General features: G+C 38.7%; 1 protein-coding gene across 1 annotated transcript; it reads left to right on the top strand.

Moving 5' to 3' along the window:
- The first annotated feature begins 7,144 nt into the window (after positions 1 to 7,144).
- LOC131245297 (trans-resveratrol di-O-methyltransferase-like) lies at positions 7,145 to 10,869 on the top strand. The gene is made up of 2 exons (XM_058244644.1): positions 7,145 to 7,936; positions 10,394 to 10,869. Exons 1-2 carry the CDS (start codon positions 7,160 to 7,162, stop codon positions 10,694 to 10,696), a joined length of 1,080 nt encoding a protein of 359 aa, XP_058100627.1. The 5' UTR covers positions 7,145 to 7,159; the 3' UTR covers positions 10,697 to 10,869.
- The last annotated feature ends 10,819 nt before the right edge of the window (positions 10,870 to 21,688 follow it).

Raw genomic sequence — 21,688 nt, 5'->3', positions numbered from 1 at the left:
TTAGAACTCTTAATGAATCCATATCCATATATTTGGTGGTGTATACAGTTGCTGCATACACTTGATGGAATTCACCTATATGGGTGTGGAGGTGGAGGCCGCTTCCTACGAGAATCTAGGCGAATTCTCTAGAGCACTTATGAAATCCAGGTAATGGTGTATGGCCGAAACGCACCGAACTACAGAATCACTTGCAGAGGAAGAGTTGTGTGAGTGGCATGTACTTGCGATCTACATTAAAAGGATTCAGGTTCAAGACTATGGTGTCACCTGATTCCTGTAGACCTGTCTTACTTACTCTAATGTCGGTTCAAGTCTATGGTGACACCGGCACCATTGCACAACTATTACGCTTTAATCCGAAAAGGTTTATTTTAAAACATGTGGGGGATTGTTGTATTTTGTTTTAAAATAGCATTAAAATTTGAATTTTCAAATTTTCGGTAATTTTCCTCCAATTTTGAAAAGTTGTAGTATTTTTTTTTGTGGGTTTTGTCCCACATCGGATTTGAAAAGGTAAACTATCTTGTATATAAGATAGTATTTTTGCTTAGGGCTTGAGCCCCTTTCAGGGGTGTGAATTTGGTTCTGTGGGGGGCTATGCCAATAGCTCTAATCTGTGCCAGCCAAGTCCGAGTCCGAGTCCGTGTGCGTGCGCGCGTGCGGTGTGTGTATACTCGCGTGGGTGTGTGTATGGGTACTCGCAGGACTGTATGTGCGGGAGTGTACTCGCACTTGCGCCCTTTCGTTTTAAACCAGAGAGATGCGTCCCTTCCGGTTGGTCGCACCTGTTGGGTTTAAACCCAACGGACCTAACCTTTTGTAAAGGGTGCTTATGCACCACTTCGGAGTCTATATAAAGACTACCGATTCCAGTTTTAATACACGAAAAATTCTTCTCTTATAAAACGCTCTCTGATATTCGGTTTTAAGCAATTTTCTACTGAGTTCATCGCTGAGTCAACTCAGCACTTTCGGATTAAACTGCAAGTGGTTCGAGCCCGTGTACAGTGAGTGCACCGCTGGGACAGGGTCATAGTCGTTGAATCCTGGAGGTCGATTGCTTTGGGAACCTGTTGCACTTGGGACGCTGTCCAAGGGGAGCAAATTCGATTTCAAGCCGAGTGACTCAGTCACGCCTCGACTCATTCAATAAGTTCTTCTTTCTCAAAATTTATTTTCCTTTTTTGGTTCTCGATTTTTAATAGTCTATTTAATTCAACTAAATATTCCAACAATTGGAACTCTATTTCTCAATGGAGCGGGTTTGTACAAAGGCCCACCAGGCTCAGGCTGCATTGTTAACCTATAGGGATGGGTAGAGCTGTACACGAGTAGAACTGAGTCGAGCTTGGCCCAGCTCAGCTCGGCTTGAACAGTAAGCTACCTCAGCTCGAACTCGGCTCGGCTTGGTTTTAGAGTTTTATATATATATATATATATATAATTTATTTAAATATATAAACATTTACGTTATATTTATATTAAGTGAACTCGATCCAAGTCGAATGGATTCGAACTGAGTCAAGTTCCGAGCCGAGTCAAGTCGAGCTCGGTCTAGCTTGAACTAGGCTCAAAAAATCAGCTTGACTCGGCTTGAACTCAGTTTCAAGTCGAGTTGAGTAATGTTTTTTTGAGTCAACCGAGCTAACTCGGTTCATGTACAGCTCTAGGGATGGGGCCAACTTTAAATATAGGGCCATATAGATAAATGGAGCAGCAGGTGTAGGTTTCTGTCTCTGGACGCCTACAGCCGTGTCCAAACAATTTATACACGTCGGGCCTACTGCTTGGTGATCAAATTTGTTCACATGACGGATCTCTTTGGATGAAAGATGCCATCGAATTCTACGATTGGATACCCCACAAGAATGAATGGCTAATATTAAAATATAACATTAATGACATGCACTAAGTAGAAAAAAGGGCAAATCATCATAGGGTTAGGATATTTCATTCTAAGAAACATCTCCCATTCATCCATGGTAGTACTAGTGGGATCCATAGCTCAACAGCTTGGACCGGGACCCATGCATACTACAACACCGTGTTATGTAATACGTTTGCTGATCAGCAGGAACCTATAATTCCTCCCCTTGGGGCAGAGGCTCCAACCTCGGTCCAGGGGATGAGTTCTAGAGAGGGTGGCCATGGTTCATACATTAGGTGGGGAAAAAGTTGAGGTTTAACGCAATCACCATATCCAGAGATTAATGGATAAATATCTCAACTACCCAATAAGCAAAGATATACCAGTTAAGACTTTTATTTTAGTAATTTATTATTTATATCCTATTGAATCTTTATGAATTAGACAGACCTTTGATACGTTATTTAAAAATTGAATATAGTACGTAGTACCTTAATTGATAAAATAATAAAGCTTTAATTAATTAACGACTTGTCATTGCATATTTGCATTGGCATGATACTCAAAGGCATCAACAAAGCCCCGCGGTGGAGCATATGGTTTAATTTAATCTAAAGCTAAAAACCTTTAGGCAGTCTTCATATGCTGCCAAGCCGCTTAAATGAATCAATTATCATTAATTGATTTAAATGAATCAACTAGTTGGACCGTCCAACTATACCATAACATCCGAGGTATTGTGTGAAATTTACATCCAGGCCTTCCAAAAGGTTAGCTCCACTATAAGGATCATGTAATAAAAAGGTCAGTCTTACCTGAAAATTAATTGGGCCACACTATAAAACATCCTCCAGACATGGGTAAATAACCAAACAAAAGTGTGGTCCACTAATAAGTATCTTTTACATACGTATTTTCCAACATAGGATGATCATGATGGCCAATTTATTAGACGAGTTTGATGTCATATGTACAAGAAAGATTGGGAGTTGTAAGCTGGCTGGACTTTAACCTATAGTCCAGCTCACTGTACCGGGAACCTTCAGTAAAACAAAATTTACGGTACGACCTGACCTTATTTTGATGGGGTCCACCATGATGCCTATGTGAGATCCAGTACGACCATTAGATGTGTAATCTCGTTATACGCCTAGAGCCTAAAAATAAGAGTGACTTTTGATTTTGGGCCACACTAATTGAATATTTGAGAGAGACATCTACCATTGATTTTTGTAAGGCCCGTCGTGATGAGTATGTAAAATCCACTCCATCCATTAGATTCCACACCCAAGGTTAGGCTTTGATCACAAAAATCAGGCCTATATGTACTTCAAGTGGGACACAGCAAGGGAAAGAGTTTGGAGCCAGAATCTTTCCCATACACTATTTGCAATCGTATGGTCCACCTAATTTGGGATGGTGATAATTTTTGAGCCCTAGGTCTAGCACGAGGTGACACACTTGGTGGTTGGGCTGGATTTCACATTAATACTACGGTGCGGCCCACCCGAGCCATAACCCCTTTTCCATATGTGAAATAAGTTTTTAACAAATCATTTACTAATGCATTTATTTACATTAATGAATAAGTAATTACCTTCAATATAATTGCGTGTGATGTATGGAAGAGGAATTTTTTCTCATTATATGCTAACTAGTTGGACGAAAATGGAGTGTCCAGCTATATATATTTAGGATATTTTAATCTGGAATATTTTGGGGAATAGTCCATAGGATGATAGCCAGCTTGCATGGAGGAATCATGGGCCCAACATTTAGAAACTAAGTTCTTGAGTGAATAGAGAACTCGGCCTCGTAAAAGTAAATAATAAATGAAAATATGGGTCATATCTACGTAGACAACGAAATGATTGTAAGGTGTGATTCACACAGCTAGAATAAAATGATTGTAACATTGTAAGGCGTGATTCACACAGGTGGTTGGCTGGAACGCATCCGGCAGGTGTTGCGAGACGTAGGTACTTCAACCTTTGGATTTAGGGTCATCTTCAATGATCCAACACGTGAAAATGAATGGCATAGATGAAACACATACATCATGGTGGGTCCCACAGCGCACCGACCACTAACCATTGGCTGGCGGCAGGTCACTAGCGATTCATTTTTTATTTTTTAAGTGGGGACACGACCCCTGTATCTTTGTTAAAATAAAGACAAGGATGTGCAAACTGTACTTTCACGTGGGCTGCACAAGAACGTTGGGCCTCACCTATCACATCGCCTAATTGTCCAATGGAAAATAGAATGGATGTTAACCCATATATGTGACACTGGCATGTATCTAGTGGACAGATCATATTTCTAAAATCAGATGGTTAGATCATTATCTTCCGGTGGGGACAAGTTCAAAGTGGGATGGGTTTGAAGGCACTCTTTTCTTCTAAGCAGCTTGGCAGCATTTGAAGACTGCCTAAAGGTTTTTAGCTTTAGATTAAATTAAACCACATGCTCCACGGCTTGTCTTGTAGGGGCCTTGTTGATGCCTTTTTCAGTATCATGACAATGACAAAGCAAATATGCAATACCAAGTCATTATGTAAATAATGCTTTATTATTTTATCAATTAAGGTGCTATCGTATTATATTCAATTTTTAAATAAAATATCAAAGATCTGTCCAATTCATAAAGATACAATAAGATATAAATAATAAAATACTAATATAAAAGTTCTAGCTCATAGATCTTTGCTTATTGGGTTGTCGAGATATTTATCCATTTTTCTCTGGAGATAGTGATTGCATTAAAACTCAACTTTTTCTCCACCCAATGTATGAACCATGGCTACCCTCTCTAGAACTCATCCCCTGGACTTGGGTTGGAGCCTCTGGCCCAAGGGAAGGAATTATAGGTTTCTGCTGATCAGCAAACGTCTTATGTACACAGTGTTGGTGAAGTATGCATGGGTCCCAGTCCAAGCTGTTGAGCTATGGGTCCCGCTAGTACTACCATGAATGAATGGGAGATGTCCACAAATTTCTTAGAATGAAATATCCTAACCCTCTGATAATTTGCCCTTTTTTCTACTTAGTGCAGGTCATTAATGTTATATTTTAATATTAGCCATTCATTCTTGTGGGCTATCCAATCGTAGAATTCTATGGCATCTTTCATCCAAAGAGATCCGTCATGTGAACAAATTTGATCACCAAGCAGTAAGCCCCACGTGTATAAAATGCTGGGTGTCAACAAATATGTCTGGACATGGCTGTAGGCGTCCAGAGACAGAAACCTACACCTGCTCCATTTATGTATATGGCCCTATATATAAAGGCCGGCCCATCCCTAGAGCTGTACACGAACTGAGTTAGCTCGGTTAACTCGCTTGACTCGACTGGAGTTCACTTAATATAAACATTTCGTAAATGTTTATATATTTAAATAAAGGGAAAAAGGTTCTATGCACTTCCCATGAGGTTGAGCTGCGTGGGCCCCACCGTGATGTATGTTGAACATCAAAACCGTGCATTTGATGGGTCCCCTTTAAATTATGGGACATCCCAAAAATCAGCTGTATACTGAACTCAGGTGGGCCATACCATCTAAAATCATGTGAAGACGTACCTAAAACATATAAAAGCACTTGGTGGGGCTCACCTGAAATTTGGATGCATTTGAAACTTGGTCTGACCCCTCATCCAAGTGGGACACACATAATGGATGAGCTGGATTTGTGAACCACATCTCTGTGGGCCTAACAAATGATTATGAATGTTTTAATGGAGGGTAACCCATCTCAACTTTTGTATGTTGTGTGGCCCAGACAAGTCACAGATTGACATTGATTTTTAAGCCCTAGGCCCACCATGGAATGGTGCATCTGACTGATGGGGTACATGTTCGACATGCATCACGGTGGGGCCCACATAGCTCAACCTCATAGGAAGTTCCCATGAGCTTGACTGCATAGAACCTTTTCCCATATATATATATATATATATATATATATATATATATATATATATATATATATATATATATATATAAAATAAAACACTAAAAACATCATTTAGATGATCTACCGAATTATTTTCAAGTTTACTCCAATATCGGGTCCTTACTCTTGCTCGGGTGGTAGATTCCAAGGAGTTTCAACACCTGGTCAAGGGTTTTAAGTACCCTTAGGTGGTGAAATCTCACTAGCATGAGTGTGGGTGTGCGTTTTTTTAATTTGTTTTCCTACCGGGGATATGACCAGCTACGATGTGACAAACGGTCTCTCTCTCTCTCTCTCTCTCACACACACACACTAACACTGCATGAGTTGAGGCCTACATGATTAGCATCATCCATGCTGTAGATTATGCCATACGGGCATCCTGAGTTGGCGAAGGGACCACACTGGCAAAACGGATTTGTATTGCACTTTTCTTCAATAGGCTTGCCAGAATACATCCAGATCCAATTGCTCTAACACTGCTTCAACTTTGAGGTTTTAGGTGTAATTTTACATTGTTTCTATCATTCGGTTTATATGAAGACTTTTGAGGCTGATCGTTTGTACGTACAGTTAGCGTAAGGGTTCTAGCTCACATGTTGGAGGTTGATTTCACACATGCAACTTGGTGGGACCCACACAGCGTGGGTGTTTTAATTACCCGCTGCTTAATTAAAAGCAGATGTTGTAGACGATTCCGTCCAAAAAAAAACACGTGATTAGCACCACGCTTTAAGTAATAATTTGGGGTGATTTGGTGATCATCACATCCCATAATACGCTTTTGCCTGTTTGGATGTAACACGTGAATAACATGTCATCAATAACATGCCTCTCGCATACAACATGTGTAATACAATGCTCGTGCACAGTTTGTACTGGTACAACTGGTGCAGCTAGTTCATTGATCTATGCCGTTGATATTGTAGACCCCATCAAGTAGTTAGCATGCACGAAATATCTCTAAGATTGTAGTTTGCAAACAATTCGACAGGTGTCTATAAAATAGATGGTTAAGAAAGAAAATACAAGAAAGCTTCGTATTCAACCAAAAAAGGCCAAATATTCTAGAGCTAGGATCTTCCAATCATAGTGGAGATGCTATCCAAGATATCAACGGTTTGGATTTCTGAATCACCTGCCTTGCTTGTACTAGCTGAAACCAAAATCATGCTGTACAAACCCTCTGCCGGAGTATTCGATGCTCCCTCTATATATATGGTGTGCGTGGGTACGTTCCCTGGCAGAGCTTGAAACGTGAGTTCTCAAAGGAAGAGGAAAGTTAAAAGAAAAAAATAAAATAAAAATCAGTAGTTTGAGAAGTGAGTGAGCGATGGTGCTTATGCAAGGAGATGAGACCCATGATCTGTTGAATGCCCAAGCTCATGTATGGAACCATTTGTTTAACTTCATTAATTCCATGTCCCTCAAGTGTGCCGTTCAACTTGGCATACCAGACATCGTTCACAGCCATGGCTGTCCCATGACTCTCCCCCAGCTGGTGGCTGCACTTTCGATCGCTCCCGCTAGAGCGGCTCATGTGGGCCGCCTCATGCGTTTGTTGGTCCACTCGGGTTTCTTCGCTGTACAAGAAATCAACCACGATCAAGGAGGAGACAAAGAAGGTTATGTGCTCACACCTTCTTCTAGGCTCCTCTTGAGGGACACAGCTACGTGCATTTCGCCATTTTTGATGATGATGCTAGACCCAGTTCTAGTAAAGCCATGGCACTTCTTGAACACTTGGTTCCTAGGGGACGATCCAACGCCCTTTCATGTTGTGCACAGGACGGGCGTGTGGGACCGCATGGCCCAGGACCCTGATCTTAACAACTTCTTTAATGAGGCCATGGCTTGTGATGCTCGGCTAGCCATGAGCATCATTATTAAAGAGTGCAGTCCAGTCTTCCAAGGGTTGCGGTCATTGGTTGATGTTGGGGGTGGCACGGGAACTGCTGCCGGGACCATCGCCGAGTCGTTCCCACACGTGAAGTGCACCGTGTTTGATCTACCACATGTGGTTGCAAGCGTGCCAAAGAGTCAGAACATAGATATAGTTGGAGGGAACATGTTTGAGTCCATCCCTTCTGCAGATGCAGTTTTCCTCAAGGTATTTCATATTCCTTACAGTTTACCATTTCAGAGTGGAATATTCCACTACAATAAGCAATCTAAATGGTCGTCTGAGCTTGAATGACGACTGTCACCATCACATATGTTGGTGGGCCTTGTATCTAACCATTTTTAGTTGGTGTTACCCACGGCGAGAATACATATGCACATGCCGGATGAGATTCCCACCCACCTTCTCAGGAAAGAGTGGACAAAAAAAAAAAGGATGAGATTTTGGAAGATTCAGTCTCCCATGTTCCAACAATGGTGGGTTTAAATTATAGATTTGGCCTATTTTTATAAGTCATCCTGTCTGACCAATTCATAAGGCATTGGTTGAGTGTTTCGAATTGTCTGATTAGTGTGATTTTCACATGGTGGCCCACCTAATGATCTGTTCAGATTTGTCAATTGGCCTCTTTGATGCAAGGGGTTGTCAGGCAACAGGAATTTGAATGAATTCAGAATTCAAAAGGAATTTGATTGTGTAGGAAGGCATTTGAAATACACTGTTTCCACGTCCTTAACATAATTCTAAATTAAATGGTTTTTTCCTTTAATGGCATAAGAGTCGCATGAGTAACAAAAGTGTTAATAGGCTATTAATTTATTGTACATGTAACATACTAATGATACTTTAAAACAAAATAATTATCAACCATGTCACTAAAATTATGTTAACAGAATGATCTAAATAGTCAAATACTAACAATGGTTAAAAAAACATTAGCAAGTCACCCGTTTGTAATCTTATGACTCTTTCCCATTTGAGGATGGATTTTATCAATTTTAACCAAACATATATTTCAATGGAGTTTACTATAATTATTTTGTTAAAGATCACATATGTACATTAATTAAGGATATTAAATTTAATTTAATAATTAAATTTAAATTCTTGAAAATATACAATAAAATTTCAATGCATTTATATATTTGGATTTGAGGAATTTCTATTACAAGTGGTCAAAACACGAGGAAGAGATATGATTGGCTTTGCGGTGTCACCTCAATCACTCGTCACCCCATATATGTCACCCACCAACCAATTCTTGACAATAGCATTAGGGACTATTAAGCTTACCGTACTGCACATGATTTTCCACTAATAAGTCACATGTTTCAGAAAATCCAATCCGTGCTAAAGGTTGACCCACTGATTAGTCTGGTCTATTTATGGTGGTGTGGCCCACCTACTGCTTTGATTGGCCAGATTTTATTTACAAGTGATGTAATGATGAGGACAACCTTCTCCATAGACCTAATTTCCTACATAAGACATTGTGCAGCATGATGAGCTTATGGTTAGAGTTGGGCGAGTGATGACTTGACTCGCTTGACTCGACTTGTCCGACTCGTTCAGACCTGACTCGATCCGAACCGAATGGGTGAATCAGTCTGAACTGAGTAGGCTTTGCCTAATTCGAACTCAAATCGAGTCGAGTCTGAGTTATCCAGTAACCCGACCTAACTTGACCCGAAACTTGATCCGGTCAGACTCAACTCGATCTGAAACCCATCTCGACTCGAATTCGAGTATATATAATAAAAAATTATAATTTCTAAGTGTATCTAACCCTATCCGCCACACCCGAATTCGACCCTAACTTGATCCCAAACTCTCTCTCTTCCCCATCCTTCTCCTCTTCCAAGCTCGGCAACCACCCACCACCATCAACACCCAGCTCTCTCTCTCTCTCTCTCTCTCTCTCTCTCTCTCTCTCTCTCTCTCTCTCTCTCTCTCCCCTCTTCCAAGCCCGACAGCCACCCACCACCATCAGCACCCTAGTCCTCTCTCTCTCTCTCTCCTCTTCCAAGCCTGACAGCCACCCACCACCATCAGCACCCTAGTACTCTCTCTCTCTCTCTCTCTCTCTCTCTCTCTCTCTCTCTCTCTCTCTCTCTTCGATTTGGTGCCAACTCGACTTGACTCGGTACTTTTGACCAGGTCAGACTCGGTCCGGATTAGTCCAGGCGAGACCTGGACTTAGATCAGGTCAGGCATGCTGGACTCAATAACGAGTCGAGTCGAGTTTGGGTCAGGCCTATTTCAAAACTAGATCGAGTCGGGCTCCCTAACTTGGTCTAACTCGACTCGACTCAATGCTTAGCATTGTAGGAGTTTTTGCTTAATGAATGTCAACCATTGTTTTTGCCTAATGAATGTCAACCATTGTCTGGACTCTTTCCCAATTGCTAATCTCTTGGCCATCCAATCAGAAGTTATGTTCAACCAACAGCTTCTGATTTTGGTCTACACCCTATCCATGATAAACCTCACCAGATGGAAGTACAGATTTCATAACCACAGACCACACGTACCAAAACTTTGAATGCCTAATGACGAAGCTAACACCGATAGCACTGTACCCTCTTTCTTCAAATCATCACATCCCTCCATATCCTAAATTGTGGCCAACAAAGGGTAATTAACAATCACGACAATGGACTGCAGTGGATTCTACACGATTGGAGTGACGAAGAGTGCGTGAAGATACTGAGACGATGCAAGGAAGCAATCCCTTCAAAAGAAGAGGGAGGGAAGGTGATTATACTGGACATGGTCGTGAACATGAACAATGGCGATTACAAGTTGACGGAGACACAGCTCTTCTTCGATCTAATGATGATGGTTCTCGCAAGCGGGAAGGAGAGGAATGAACATGAATGGAGAAAGATCTTCATCGAAGCTGGTTTCACTCACTACACGATTACACCCATCCTTGGTGTGCGGTCCATTATTGAGGTCTATCCATAATTATTTGATGGTTTGCAGTGTTTATTTTGTTGCTAGTACAGCTAATTCTAGAATTAAGAACACCTATGCATGGATTTATTAAATGGTGTCTATGTACTGGGCTTATGAAATGGGCCTCTATGTTTGTGTACGTGTTTCATCCGTAATGGAATTTGTGGTTGGAATTGTTGGGAGATTCGTTTTTGTTTATGTTTTTCTCTTTTTGGCAGTGGCCGATGCATGGTGAGGCACACTGGATGAACAGTTCAGATTACTGTGAAATTGTTGGGCGTTGCTAATAATGATGCTTCCAATCAAAGGTTACAACATGTGGCTTATGTTAGCATCATATTCAGTTACAATATTTAAAGTAAATCCTAACATATTTATAGTAAATGCTAACATTGATTAATCTAAATTCTCTACTATCTTTCATAACTTTTAATCTTAAACATCAACTTCAATATTTTATTAAAAATGATAAAATATTCCTTAATTTTATCAAAAGCTTTTTATTATTTTCAAGTACTGAGAGCACATACTTTTAACTTAGTTGAAATAGCAATATTGCTTTACAAAATATGCCTCATTTATTGTTAAAGTCCCTCGATAAACATTGATATGCCATCATCTAATGGCTGAGCCTTTAGAAAGTGGCTGTTTAACATAATATCAAAGTGGAAAGTCTTGTTTTCAATTCCAGAGAGCAGCAAAGTACACTGGGAAACATCCACATATGATGGATCCCTGATTGTGCAGCGCACCGTGATAATATTTATTTTCCATCCAACCTGTTGATACAGTTCACATACACCTGAATGAAAGACCACATAAATATCAGCTTGATCCAAAACTTTTATGGTCTCCACAAAGTTCAATCACCACCTTTTCCTGTTGTGTGGTCTACATGAGATTTGAATCTGCTACATTTTTTGGTATCATAGCATAAAATGAGCTGTCGAAATGGATGGACGGAACGGATATAAGGCATATACATCAAAGTGGCCTCACAGTTTAGGTGGATCCGGTGATCCACCGAAGTGGCGTCCAACCTGTTGCTGCACCTATCGGGTAGGATTAGCTATCTGATGTAAAGTGTGCGCGCGGGCGACTATATGTATAATGTATGTGGTTAGGGAAGCGGACTGGGTACAAGTGTACTACTCCACCAGGACCTGCTAGAGACGGACGGTCCTGCTAGTGGATCTGTGGGGCCCACCGTGTTGTATATGTTTTATCCATGCAGTCTATCCATTTTGACAGATCATTTTAAGGCATAAGCCCAAAAAGAAGGCAGATTAAAGGCTCAGGTGCGCCACACGACAGGAAGCAGTGGGAATTGAATTCCTACGGTTGAAAACTTCCTAGGGCCCACCATGATGTTTATTTGCCATTCAACCTTTTTATAAGGTCGCAATCGCATAGACCTGTACTAAGGGCAAGCATAAATATCAACTTGATCCAAAACTTCTTTGACTTCTGTGCCCCAAAGAAGTTTTCAACAGTAAGACTTCAATCCCCACTGATTCCTGTTGTGTGGTCTACTTGAACCTTTAATCTTCCTTCTTTTTAGGCTCATGCTCCTAAAATGATCTTTCATAATAAATGGACTGCATGGATAAAACATATATATCATGGTGGGCCCCACAGATCCCCTGACAAGGGACCGTCCGTCTCTAGCTAGGTCTTGGTGGGGTAGTAACCAATCGGGCCCTTGAGTTAGTGGTGGAGCTTATCTGACGTGAGGAAATCCATGGGCTATTGTAAGCTCAAGCCCACCCATGTAACCATTGGTTTTACTTCGCAAATTCCATCTCTCAAGAGTACTGCTTAGCCGGGCACATTGGACATCAGCCACAATCATGGCCGTCCAACGACTAGGAACCTTGGGTTCCAACCCGACGTTAAGTTGGGTTGGGTTAGGGTTGAGCTATAAGAACCTTGGGTTAGGCTAGGGTTGAGCACCAACCCGCCCAACTTTCAGCCTTAGTGTCAGGTGTGCCAGAACCTTTTACAGCTCGATTCGAACCAAACACATATAACCCTAAGCGTCGAGATAGATAGAATGACCGTGAACAGTCGTTTATGATCGAGAAATGAGGTAGTTCGGCCATCTATTCAGCCACCTATAAAAAATTTAAATGATTTGTGAAGGATAAAATTAGACCTTCTAATGATTTCTTTTTACCTTTCATATAAAAGGATTTTTTCTCAATATGATAGTTGTAATAACCCTAATTCCTGTAGGGATTTACACACTCTTGTGCCCACTTAAACCCTACAACATATAGAACTTAGCAGACACTTAAACACACCGTTAATTAGGAGGAGTATCCTCTCCCATCCACACGCTGAGTGTGTTTAAATTTTGAGGACAAATTATTTATAAGGGGATAAAATGTGATGACCTGAGATTTTGGTGCACATGCATGTATTTGCATACATACACACTTTTTAAAAAAAAAATTTACACACGCACCCGACACACACACCCATGCACGTCGTAGTGGGATTTCACCACCTATGGGTTTCGAACCCAAGACCTCATGTTGAAACTCCTCAAAGTCTATCACTAAGGCAAGGACTGAAACCCCACGCCGTAGTGTGCATATATGCATACTTATATCCATCTAAACATTCATGCATTCTCCTTCCATTTATTCATGCATGCATGCATGCATAGAGTATGCAAGTTGTGATATGTGTGATTGATTTATTTAGAATGTATCGTTAATTGATAATTGTATGGTTTTAGTATATGTACACGTGGACACTCTTTAATTATATACATAAAATCAACTGTTCATTTATTAAGTAGCTTAAATCTAACCATAAAATATACACTAAATCCAACCATTCATACGCCATATAGGGTATGCAGTCACCCACTCATCCATCTATTTTTTAGGATTGTAGTTTAATCATTTAAGCCATTTATCCGATGATCCACCTATCTGATCAACTAAAAACCCCTTTTGCACATATCTAAGTATGTAAGTAATTGTACATTAACATGTATATGGGATTAGAATCTTAATTGTTTAATTATTTTACCTATATTTTATCATTTAACTATACATCATACCTGGATCCGCTAACTGGGACACTCAAAAATCATTGTGATGATTCTCACATTTCTTCGGATAAATTTACTAGAGTACTTCTTATATCGAAACATAATTTAGCAAGTTTTAAAGGTTCACAAGCCATATACATATTTTGGTGGTAAACTTATAATTTTAAAAAATGAGAAAATCATCTATGTATTCATACGTAGAATTGTAAATCTGACGCCCTATATCTTGCGACCGGGTAACCCATTCATAATATTAACAGTACGTAGACCTCTCTACTCATTAAGGTACCACATGGTCCACTTAAATCTTATTTTCAATACATTTCAACCATTCATCCATGTTTGATATAACTCTTTAATGTAGTCTGTCTTAAACGTGTGTAGCATGCCCATTTAAATTTTAACATTTTAAAGAGTTAATAGCATATACTAAATACTATTAATTTTTAGTGAAATATAAATATATATTAATTAGTAATAAAGTTAGTGTTGAATTTAAGAAATAAAATGCATGTGACTATCATTAGGGATCACTAATCTAGACCACTCATCACCATGACCAACCAACCATTTTAAGTCATCCAAGTTTTATTACAAGATCAGCTAATCATCTGTTCGTTAACTCAAACCAACAGAATGAAACCGTTAAATTCGTACACAATATCAGCATCGTCCATAGAACTCCTCGACTTGCCATCCATCACCCAAATTTATCGATCAATTTGATCCATCAACCCACCTACCTAATCAACCATCTATTGTACATTAATGATTATACATGTATGCCCATACATTCACTACTCACACATGAGCACCATTAGGGGTGCACATCGAACCGTCGAAACCGTCGGATCGGTCCGGTTTGGTCCGGTTCCAGAGAGCACCGGTTCCGGTTCCAGTTCCAAAAATTTGAGAATTGTTGGATACGGATTGGTTCCGGTTTAAGGCCCTGCAGAACCAAACCGAACCGTTGATCCAAATTGTGACCCGAACCGTCGATCCGAACCATTACTTTAAAATAATAAATAAATAAATAACCCTAAAAATCTAATCTCTACCCTTTATCCCGACTGTTGCCGCCCCTGCCCTCTCTCTCTCTCTCTCTCTCTCTCTCTCTCTCTCTCTCTCTCTCTCTCTCTCTCTCTCCAGCAATCCCTGCCTAAGCTCTGGGAGTGGAAGCCCACACCGACGTGAGCGCTCTCACGTTCATACCCCATAACATGGTCCCAGGCCTTCAGGTCTTCTTCGGCGACTAGTGGGTCACGACCAAGTGCATCCCTGGCGCGCTCATGCTGCCTGAGAAGACTGGAGAGTGTCTGTGTGGCGCCGGCGAACCTCCCTATGTAGCTCTAATCCTCATCCTTTCAAGGCTCTCTCCGTCTCTCTCAGAAATGAAAGGCTGCAATCTCCAAATCCCAATTCAAATGGAAGCTTTCTCAATATCTTGAAGGTATTATAGCTTTCAATCCCAAGTCTAAAATTCTCTCTCTCTCTCTCTGCTCCCAGAACCATGGAACCGATCTGGAACCGAACCGTTTTTCATAGTCCGGTTCCGGTGCGGTTCTATTTGTGCTAACGGTCCAGTTCCGGTTCCATAATTTGTAGAACCGTTAGGAACAATTCGGTTCCGGTTTCACCCTAGAACCGAACCGACCCGACCCGTGTGTACCCCTAAGCACCATGCACATTCACATGCATAACCATGCACCACATGCATATACACACGTGATGCATTTTTTTTATAATAGATGAAACTAAAATATGCAATTTAAAGATAACCGTTTTATTTTATTTTCACATGTGTGTATTGCGTATGGTGATACCTCCATATTATAAATAAGGTGGTGTAGGCACAAGAAGGAAAAGTATAAGAAATAATAATAATAATAATAATAATGAGGAAAAAAAAAAGCTTCGTGAAAATTTTGTCAAGGTGGGTGATTCATCCCTGATCTGAAATTTTTATAATTGTTTTTATTTAAAATTAATTTTATTATTATAATTAATTGATTTGAAATTTAAATTTTGTAGGAAATAATTTTTTATCATTTATATTTTTTTATTGCTGACATATGTAGACAAATAACTAATTTGCTCAATAAGATTAAAGAAAAATCTAAATTGAATTTCTAAATTAGTGAATTTAATATAATTTTTTGTTTAAAAATTTTAAATATGTAGGAAATAAATTAGAATTTATTCTGAATCCTATTTAAGTTATATTTTAAATTAATTCTACTGACGTAAATTTGTAAAGTGACTTAAGTTATAAATTTTAGATTTTTTTAAAGACTAATTAGAAATAATATATCAAAATAATTTATACTAATTAAAAATAATTATATTTATAATATTAGGTAAACTTGAATAATAATTAAAGTCCAAACTTAATAATTTTATATAGCTTATTTAGCTAAAAAATAAATTAGGTAAAATTTCAGTTTAGTAATATTGAAGTATGATTAACTAAGTTAAACTTAGATTTACTTTAATAGTGTTTAACTTAGTTTCATTAATAGTAATTTAATTAGATTATAAACTTAGGGTTTGATTATAAATTTTAGGAATTATAGAATTAATTTTGATTAAGTAAATTTAAATTAATTCTAAATAAACAAAATAGATAATAACTTATTCTAATTTTTTTATTAAGATTTAATCAATCAGATTTGAAATTTTGAAAATTAGTAATTGGTATAGATTTTCAATTTATGTAATTACCTAAGCATAATAGATAGAAGTGTATTGATATAGGATATTGAATTAAGATTTATTAATACATCTCTTAATTCAACTATTAGGAGTTGAAATATGTAGAGAGAATCTAATTAATTTGTTTAGTATATATTTTACCTTCATTTATTAAATAAAGTAAAGAATTATTATAAAATAGTCAAATTTTATTCATGTACTACTAAATTAATTAATGTAGAATTGTTAAATCTAAATCATGCATTAATCTATTTGAAATTAGGATTTAACATGAGTTACTTTTATGAGTTTCTATGCTTTATTGATTTATAATTTTATAAAGGAATTTTAATTCGAATTATTAAAAAATTTAATAAATTCATTATTAAATTATATAAAAAATTTAATTATAAATTTATAAATGAGAATTTTAATTATCTAATTAAAATAATTACTGAGTCAATAGCTATCAAACCTTATAACAACTTCTATTCATAATTTGAGAATAATGAAGAATATGAGATATAACTATGTAGTTTGTAACTAACGTGCAGTAAACTGTATATTTAATCATTCTGATTTGGATAGATGGTGGCCACTCATATCGTGTAAATATTTATTTTGAATTAAGAATGAAAGTTGAAATGCGGGTGCACTATTCCGGGGATGTCCTAAAAGGCATAAGCAGGTAGAGCGATTGTGTCCCTTGAGTGAAAGTCCCTAAAGCCAGTAAGTAGGACAATTGTGTCCCTTAAGTGGAAGCCAACAAGTAGGGTGATTGTGTCCCTAGGGTGAAAGACCCTAAAACCCATTGGATCCTTTAAAGTCTCCTTTATGTACGACGTATGAGTACAATTGTGTGCGTGGATATACGCCAGATGTACAATTGGAGCAGTAGTCTGATCAGCTAACATATAAATAGGTCTCTCACCTCGAGGTACTAGTGTGTGGGCGTTAATGTAACGTGGTCATCCACTTGGATACAGTTAGATGTGTAAACGAGTCGAACCAAGTCGAGTTGTGCCAAGCTCGACTCGGCTCGACCACTTGCTGACCCCAACTCGAACTCGGCTCAGCTCGGTCCTCGAGCCTGACTAGCCAGCTCAGCTCGGTTCAATCAATAGCTCGGGCCAGTTCGAGCCGAGTTCACCTGTGCGGCATTTTCACAAACACATGGTCTGCACCTTCAAAATCTCATTGTATATAAAACAACAATAGTAGTTTTACAAGTATTTTATTAAACACCTTGTAAGCAACATAAAAATCAAGAAAAAAAAAGGGTATTCGTTTCATATGCGTACCTTCCTTGCCACCAGTCATACTTCATTAAGTCATTTCATCAAACACTTGGTGAGCAACAGCAATATCAAAGTAACCGAGTCACCAAACTGAATCGATCCGAGTTCGTTTGAGTCAGGTTCAATCTGAGTCAAGTCGAGCTCGGGCAAGCTCGAACTCGGTTTGAAATTTTTTTGAGCTCAAAAAATCAGCCCGACTTGGCTCGAACTCAATTTCGAACCGAGTCGAATCGAGCGAGCTACAGAGCTAACTCTGCTCGCGTACATCCCTAGATACAGTGTTGTAAAAGATAATTGTTATTTATATAATTCATGAAAAGTTTGAAATTCGGAGCATCTATACACTTTCAGTATTGCATTCATCTCATCTTTTAAGATTCAGTACTTTATATTGTATTTTAAAATTTAAACAAAGTATTTTCATTATTTGTACATTTTGTATAATTATACAAATTTCAAATTTGGATTAGATACGATCCCACGAGCTGTTATGCTCACACCCACATTAACAGTATTCCACAACTTAGATACTAGTTAAGGGAGAAACGGAGCGACGATCTAACCATATGTGATCTAGTTATAGTGATATTTTTTATTTGTGTTAGAAAAAAAAATGTACATTTTAAAAATCATGTAGGAAACACCGCAGGGAAGTTGAGATGGGACACCCACCATTAGTTGAGTGTGGGGCCCACCATGGTATATAAATGCCACCCAATTTGTTTATTTGATGCAAATCATCAGGATGAAGGGTCTTTCCAAAAATCAGGATGTTCCGAAACATAGGTGGACCACAGCACGTAAATCAGAGGTTTTGGTGTGATTTTACGTTATTTCCTATGGTGAAACCCACCTGAGTTTTGGATCAGCGTGATGTTCAGGATCAAGGCCAAACATTAGGTGGCATGCCTGATGAACGATGTGGATCTTATGCACATTAAGTCACTTGCCCCACAGAGGTTGTAGGCATGCTCCTGCCCTACAACGAGTAGTCATGCAAAGTGGAATTTTGAGGATGAGGTTCCTATCATGTGGAATGAGATTAGCTGAGTGCATTAGGAAAGTGGCAACAAAAGTTCTAGGAGTATCTGAAAGGAAACACCTCTCATATAAGGAAACTTAGTGGTGGAATGACAAGGTCCAAAACGCTATTAGTGAGTTCTTTGAAGGCTGAGAAGCAACTAAAAATGAGGAAAATTCAGCATGTTGTTATCGCAAAGTACATTAGATGTGGTTTCATTTTCAGGCATGCAGATAAAGGAGCATGATGAGAAGACCCAGCTCAGCCTTCCCATTGGCTTTCTTATAGGAAGCTTGAGACCCAGCTGTCAATGGCTCCTCCGTAGGCAAACTAGCAGTTGCCCCTAAGGATTTGGTACTGTTTTGACCCGCAAAGCTGTCTGCTGCTACTGGGAAGGATTTTTGTCTGGTACCTTCCCATTGGCTTTCTTAGAAGAAGCTTGAGGTCCAACTATCAACGGCTCCTCTGTAGACGAACTAGCAGTTGCCCCCACGGATTTGGTACTGTTTTGAGCTATCGGATCTAGCTACTGCTTCAGATGATTTTTATTTATTTATTTATTTTTTTTGAATATCTATACTTCGATAATTGCCACTAAAACATCTTAAGTACAAATAACACCACCACCTGTAGGGATTATTTCACCGTCAATGAGGCCAGTATGGTTGTGATTGCTTGCAACAGCATCTCTCAACAACAAATTAAATATCCATATAATGAAAATCTAATGCATTAATAATCTCTAATTCATAGCAACTACTAATCTGAATCCCTGATGATGATAAATTCATGTAAGAGTTGGTGAAGAAATGAAATCACCTCAACATAGTATCTGAATGCTAGCTTGCTGATTAGCAGGAAGATCCAAAATAGAGTATATCTGATGAATCAAGAGCATTTGAAATAGAAAATGGTTAATCAGAAAAGAACATGGCTCCTGACGTTGAAAACCACTCATATTAGCATACTTACTTGAGAAGCGAGAACCAAAAAACAGGCCAACATCAGCAACTGCCTGTGTGCATCTGAAACTTACTTTCTTCTTCTCAAGGTCAAACTCAAAGGATTTGATAGCCTTAGAAATCTGCATTATCTGCACATTCAATCTATGTATGGTAGCCTTAGAAATCTGTTAGAGCCTTAGAAATCATACGTAGGCCAAATGACAATTTAAATGGTTATGATGGGCCCGAACAGTCCCATTCCCACTTGCATTGGATCAGTCTATGCATGCCAAACGTGTTGGAATGATACGGAGGGTTAGCTACCTAACCCTTCGTTGCCTTGACATATTTTGCTAAAAGAAGAATTTGGATTGAATTATAAATATTGGAGAAAGAAAGAAACAAAAGCTTGTTTTGTTGCGGCATTTTGTCAAACATGTCACCTGGAACTACTTTAAGAGTTGTACTTATCTGAAAATTACCATGGGTAACTGCTCTAAGAGTCACCAAATTAGATATATAGGCAAGCTAGCACTTCCCATTGTTCTGTATCTGAAAACTACCTATTGCATATAATCAATGAATGATATCACCTATGATTCAGTTTCACTGGCTGGTCCAACAGATCAACATCTGAATCTTGAACTTGGAAACCTTTATAATATTATTTTGCAATTAATCCAGTTCATTTTAAAAATAAAAGTCAATCCCGTTTTGTAACATTAACCTGAACAGATCTGGTGTGTAGACACTGTGCAGTGCACATGTAGAGCACCGTAGGTGGATGAACGAAATAAGAGTAAAAGAGGGTTGATGTTCTGTTCAGCTCTGCTACGCGTCTCTGGTCATCATTGAAGATGGGTTTCTAGGCGTATTTGCTGATGGGTGGCTTCGTAAGCAGCAGTTGAGTTCTTACTGGCTGATTTTGTAAAAATGGGGTTGGAGTTTGTTGTTTTAACAGACGTGGATTTCAGGTCTTGTGGCAGAGATGAGATCGATGGTGAAAGTGCTGGTTTGCACAGATGAGATGCTGGAATTAACAGAGATGATTGTGGATGGTGATGACAGTAGGGGATGTGTTATCTTCTCCCATGATTTAATAAAGAAAAATCTGATTACATTCCATGACTCACCTTAGCATAAAATCCGTATACGAGCTTCTAGATGAACGGTCTGAATCATCACGCCACCGCAAGGCAGAAGGGCGATCGACTGGCGACGCTCGAAAGAGGGAAGGGAGAGGAAGAAAAGGGCGGTCGAATGACGGAAAATGAAAATTTCGCTGATGAAATTGGATAAGTATTGAAATCCATAAAATGTGAGTTTAACATATGGTATATAATTAGATAGTATTCATAACCGTACAATTAAGGGTCCATTTAGTGGATGCTTAAAATATTATTACATCAATATAATCCATATACAACAAGGGCCATTATTTGGATGGTCTGGATAGACATATATCAAACCCACATTTTCTATGAATGGGTCACCACTATTTAACAAAAAATACAAATCTAACTTTTTACCGTACAAATGAAAACGGTAGCTTGCAATTTGTATCTGGTACGGCTCTATGGACCCCAGCATTATGTTTTTGTTTAATCCACACCGTAAATCCATTAGTAAAAACTTTTATAAGGTTGATACCAAAAATTCAGTGGAAATAAATCTCGGGTGAAAAACACCACAGGAAAACAGTAGCGATTGAACGTCCACCCTGAAAAATCTTTGGTGTAGAATTCTTCTCATTTAGCGACGGATGTTAGCCGTCTTTCTTACCGACGGCTATAAGCCGTAGCCAAATGGCCACACATCTATCATCTTTGCTCTATCTTTTGGTAGTGTACAGTAAAAAACTTAAAAGTGAGTCTAAACATTGTATCGGATGAATATTTGATTTATTGTAATGTATTTTTTATTAAATTTGTAGTTGAGAATATTTAAAAATTTAATCACAACCTGTGATTCAGAGTCGGGTCT

This window comes from Magnolia sinica, chromosome 5, assembly GCF_029962835.1.
Source record: "Magnolia sinica isolate HGM2019 chromosome 5, MsV1, whole genome shotgun sequence".
NCBI classification, from domain to species: Eukaryota; Viridiplantae; Streptophyta; class Magnoliopsida; order Magnoliales; family Magnoliaceae; genus Magnolia; species Magnolia sinica.
This window is presented reverse-complemented; position numbering and strand designations above follow the sequence as displayed.